The sequence below is a fragment of the Prunus dulcis genome, chromosome 2 (genome assembly GCF_902201215.1).
Source record: "Prunus dulcis chromosome 2, ALMONDv2, whole genome shotgun sequence".
NCBI classification, from domain to species: Eukaryota; Viridiplantae; Streptophyta; class Magnoliopsida; order Rosales; family Rosaceae; genus Prunus; species Prunus dulcis.
The window spans coordinates 11,963,802-11,967,860 of NC_047651.1; the positions used below are offsets into that span (position 1 = coordinate 11,963,802).

Consider the following 4,059-nt stretch of genomic DNA (forward strand, 5'->3'; position numbering starts at 1 on the left):
CTCTTCTCCAAACAAGTTCGAGTAATCAACTAAAGGAGCCGGATTAGTTATTTCTGATTTTACTGCTTCATCTCCATATGTCACTTCACCAGGAGGTGTTGATCCTTCATGTGCCACAGGCTCTATAAGCTTATGCAGAACTCTAGCAGCCTGAGATCAAAAGCATGAAAGTGTCCAATCATGCAGTAAAATTAAAACCTTGCTAAATGACCATCAAAAGGAAAAAGTGAGGAGACCCATTAATTACCATTCTGCAAACAATTCCTAAATCAGAATCTTTATATGCCTTCCTCAACAGCACAAAAATTGCATCTGCACGGAATACTATAGAACTGGATGTTGACAGAACGAAAGGTGAAGTGCCGCGTGATCTTCGTGGCTGCATACAATAGAAGGAGCAAGCTATAAATCATCTAAGACCATAAATAATGAAAAGTTCATGTAATATCAATCCCCTAAACCCTAAACCCTAAACATTGGAATAAAGGTATGCATGTGAAGTCAAAGGCAAAAAGAAAAGAAGACAATGATGAAGGAAAAAAAAAAAAAAAGAGCACAAAAGAGACCTCAAAGTTAGAAGACACGGTTAAGGCTGATGACAGCTGACTATGTTTAGAAACTTCAGAGTCTGAGATATTGCCTGAAGACTTTGCAGCTGTCCTGCAGTATCAATACAAGACAACATTATAGTAAGTACATTGGCATAGCTAAGTGACCTAAATGTGTAATAGAGTGCAAAAAGATGAGAGATCTACATAAGCAATGATAACTGAAATGCCAAAAATTATAGAACAAAGTCAAATTTTGCGGCTAACAGCAAACTTAACAAAATGTTTCAAATGTGTCATTCCCAAAAGTGATCGTTGTCCATATAGACACCTGATGTGCAAAATGTTTAATGCAGCTTTTAGATGACTTAATTAGTAAGGACTTCGATTCTTGAACCATTGGAAATCAATTATTTGATGGGAACATGCTTTACTAAACATTGGAACAGGAAAAAGGAGAAAAGTGCTTCATTATTGCACCTTAACACTGGCCTGTAATTCTTGGGCCTGAAAGAAATACATGAATTTCCAATGATTTTAGCTCATTTTTAGAGTTAAGTACAGGATAAGGTTTATGACCTCTACATGAACTAACGGACCAAGCAGAAGGCAGCCCCGAATCTCATAAAGCTAGATTGGCATTTAACCTGCCAAAGACCCCCATTCGGGTAATGCTAGAGTAGCATTTAGCCTGCCGAACTAATATATGTACAACATATTCGAAAAGATGCCAATATGCGCTTTTTCAAGAAACTCTTTCAAATCAGTGTCAGACCTTCAAAGCCAAGACAATCCTTCAATTCACCTTATCAACCAAAACTAACCAAACAAAGCGCTTGAACTACTAGTACTAGATTTTATTTTAGTACAATAACAGCACCCAACAAAATTTCTTTGATTACCAGTCAAACCTCCAAACAACAATCTTCTAATTACATCAACTGATATCCTTACCCTAAAGGGTCTAAACTTCCTACACTTCTTTCCCATATAATCCCTGCATACTTGACCCCCAAAAATAAAAATATCCCTGCACATCTGCCTAAAATAACCTTTTCACAGAATGCCACTTAAAACCCTACTTCCTACAACCAACCCTCAAACGTGTCATCAATTATTTTTCCCTTAAGAACCTTTTAACACCTGCTGCAACTCGATTTTGCATCAAGGTGAAAGAGGAAATCAAGGTAGATGTATATATTCCATAAAACATGATAAAGGAGCAGTAACAGATAATACAATCAGGAAAGAGAGAAACAGGATTAAAAGGTTTGAAACTGAAAAAAATTTGTTCTTCAAATCTATTCTCATTCCAAGAGTCAAACATGCACCTCTTATAAGCTCAAAATAGAATAAAACCAAGGTACTCCTGAATATTTCTATAGTTATCGTTAAATTACGAAAAGAGAATACTCTAGATAGCAAGCATATAAGAAAATCTTTACCATAGAATACTCTAAATAATGACTTTGTGCTCACAAAAATTAAGCAATTGAGTTGCAAAGGCATGAAGATAAAGTACATACATCATCTGTAACAACATGCAAGCAAAGACCATTGCAAGCTGGATTTGAGAGATAGCATGCATGAAAGACATTAAGCAGGTACATACCTTTCATTCCCAAGATTAAGTATGGGATAAAAAGGACCGGCAAGCATAGCAAGAAAACGTAAATTAGGTTCAGCAGCATCCAAGAAGCTATTAAGGTCTGCCTGCACCGTTTGCAAGAAAGGAGTGCATAGAAAATGCCATCAGTGTAATAGAAAATAGAAGAAAATCAGATAAGGGTAACAGACAAAGAAAAATAGGGGACTTATGCAGAAAGAAAAGAAATTACATACAAATCTGAGACAAATGAATATACCTCAAGTTGGGGAAGGAACACAAGCAACCGACTTGTCATGTCTTTAAGCAACTACAAACTAGTAGGCATCAGAAGGCAGAGAGATATAAAAATACAAAAACAGGGTACACAGTAAACATTATAGATAGCACAATTGGATCCACCTGAAGATGCAAATCATGGGCATCTTGTTTGTGAGATATAATGGATGGCAACAAGTGGTTAACAACTGGTTGAAACTCTGGTTCCAGGCCAGTCACTGAAACCCCGATAAGCTGAAACGGTAGAAATATAAGAAACCTTAGTGCCAATAAATCTGAGATCAGATGTGATTCATTAATCACATGATGGGATCGTTATTAGGCATGACATAATTGAAGAGAAATAATATATTTATATATCTATATACATGTATATATATTCAAAACTGCAGAAAAGTTAGGAGTTTCAAACGATTGGGAATGGACTTGTTATTTCATTGGAGAGGTAGCTATAACAAAAGGACAAATGGTGTGGCATGGGGGGCAAAAATTCAAAACTTGATAAATGAAATTTATCGCAAGCAAGCACATATGGATTTATTCATATTTCATATGCTAAGGCGGATCAAATCAATAATGTCACAGATATAATTCCCATATCATACCTGTATGAAGAAAATAGCTATGGGATTTCCCCTCAAACAAGATATTCGCACATAGCGACAGGGAGTATAGTTCATGGGATAGATCATGTCGCGTCGCGGTGCTTCACAACGTGGGCGAACTTTTACAAATGTCTCTGGCTGTTCAAAAAACGAAATAAAGTAAAAACCCCAGAGCAAACAACTTGGTAGAAAATTCATCTAAAACATGCAGAACTGAAGCTTGAAGCTATATCAGCAGTTCACATTACCCTTAAATCATATACAATCAACTATGTTAAGATACCACAGATGCTAAAGTGGATTCAAAGCAAACAACTTTCATGAGTCGAGTTAGACAAAGAAATGAAATTTCCCATACTAAAAACAAAAAAACAAACAAACAAAAAAGCAATTGACTAACCTTGTAGCGTAAGCCAACTGAAATTTCCCATTCGAGCACAGACTTGTTGTAAATTCTTATGTGCGATAACAAGCAAGGTTCCTACCAAACCCAGAAGACAAACTTTAAACTAAATCAAAATTAAGTGAATCATAAAATAGGCTGGATTAGAGTTAGGATTAGAGTAGAAAGGGAGGTAGGGAGAGGAGGTACGTTGAGCTCGAGAAGAATCCACTCCTTGGTGTTGGTAGCGGTGGACCAGTGGGAGCGGAGGTCGGCGTCCAGCACGTGACCCGCCTTCTGGGACGAAGACTCACGTGACATTGCCTTCAATTTGTATTCCAGAGGTTTCACCCTCGCCTCAAACTCTATATCCATCTTCCCTCTTTCTCTTTCACTGTGTTTCTAGTTTTGAAGAACTGACGGGGGGCTACTGAGTCTGAAGCTATAGAGAAGAAGAGTGTTCTCTTTGTTTAAAATCATGTTTGGGAAGCTCCTGCGGATGGTCGTCGTCGTCCGCGCCCTCTCCTCGTGGAGGAGAAATGAGTCGGTGTTGCTATTTTTCTGTCTTGTTTTCTTTTCTTTTAATATTTTTGTATTAGGAAGAGAAGGGGCTTCTTCAATTCAGATTTCAATGATTCT

At 37.3% G+C, this 4,059-nt stretch overlaps 1 protein-coding gene across 1 annotated transcript in view; it reads right to left on the reverse strand.

Annotated features, from left to right (window-relative positions):
• The window catches only part of LOC117618134, a 7,442-nt gene extending 3,647 nt beyond the window's left edge, over positions 1-3,795 (reverse strand). The window contains exons 1-9 of the mRNA XM_034347750.1: positions 3,631-3,795; positions 3,439-3,519; positions 3,039-3,176; positions 2,557-2,667; positions 2,414-2,464; positions 2,161-2,261; positions 567-660; positions 248-379; positions 14-150 (exon numbers count right to left, since the gene is read on the reverse strand). Coding sequence (XP_034203641.1) covers positions 14-150; positions 248-379; positions 567-660; positions 2,161-2,261; positions 2,414-2,464; positions 2,557-2,667; positions 3,039-3,176; positions 3,439-3,519; positions 3,631-3,795 — 1,010 coding nt within the window. The remainder of the gene's footprint in view (positions 1-13; positions 151-247; positions 380-566; positions 661-2,160; positions 2,262-2,413; positions 2,465-2,556; positions 2,668-3,038; positions 3,177-3,438; positions 3,520-3,630) is intronic.
• Between the last annotated feature and the right edge of the window lie 264 nt (positions 3,796-4,059).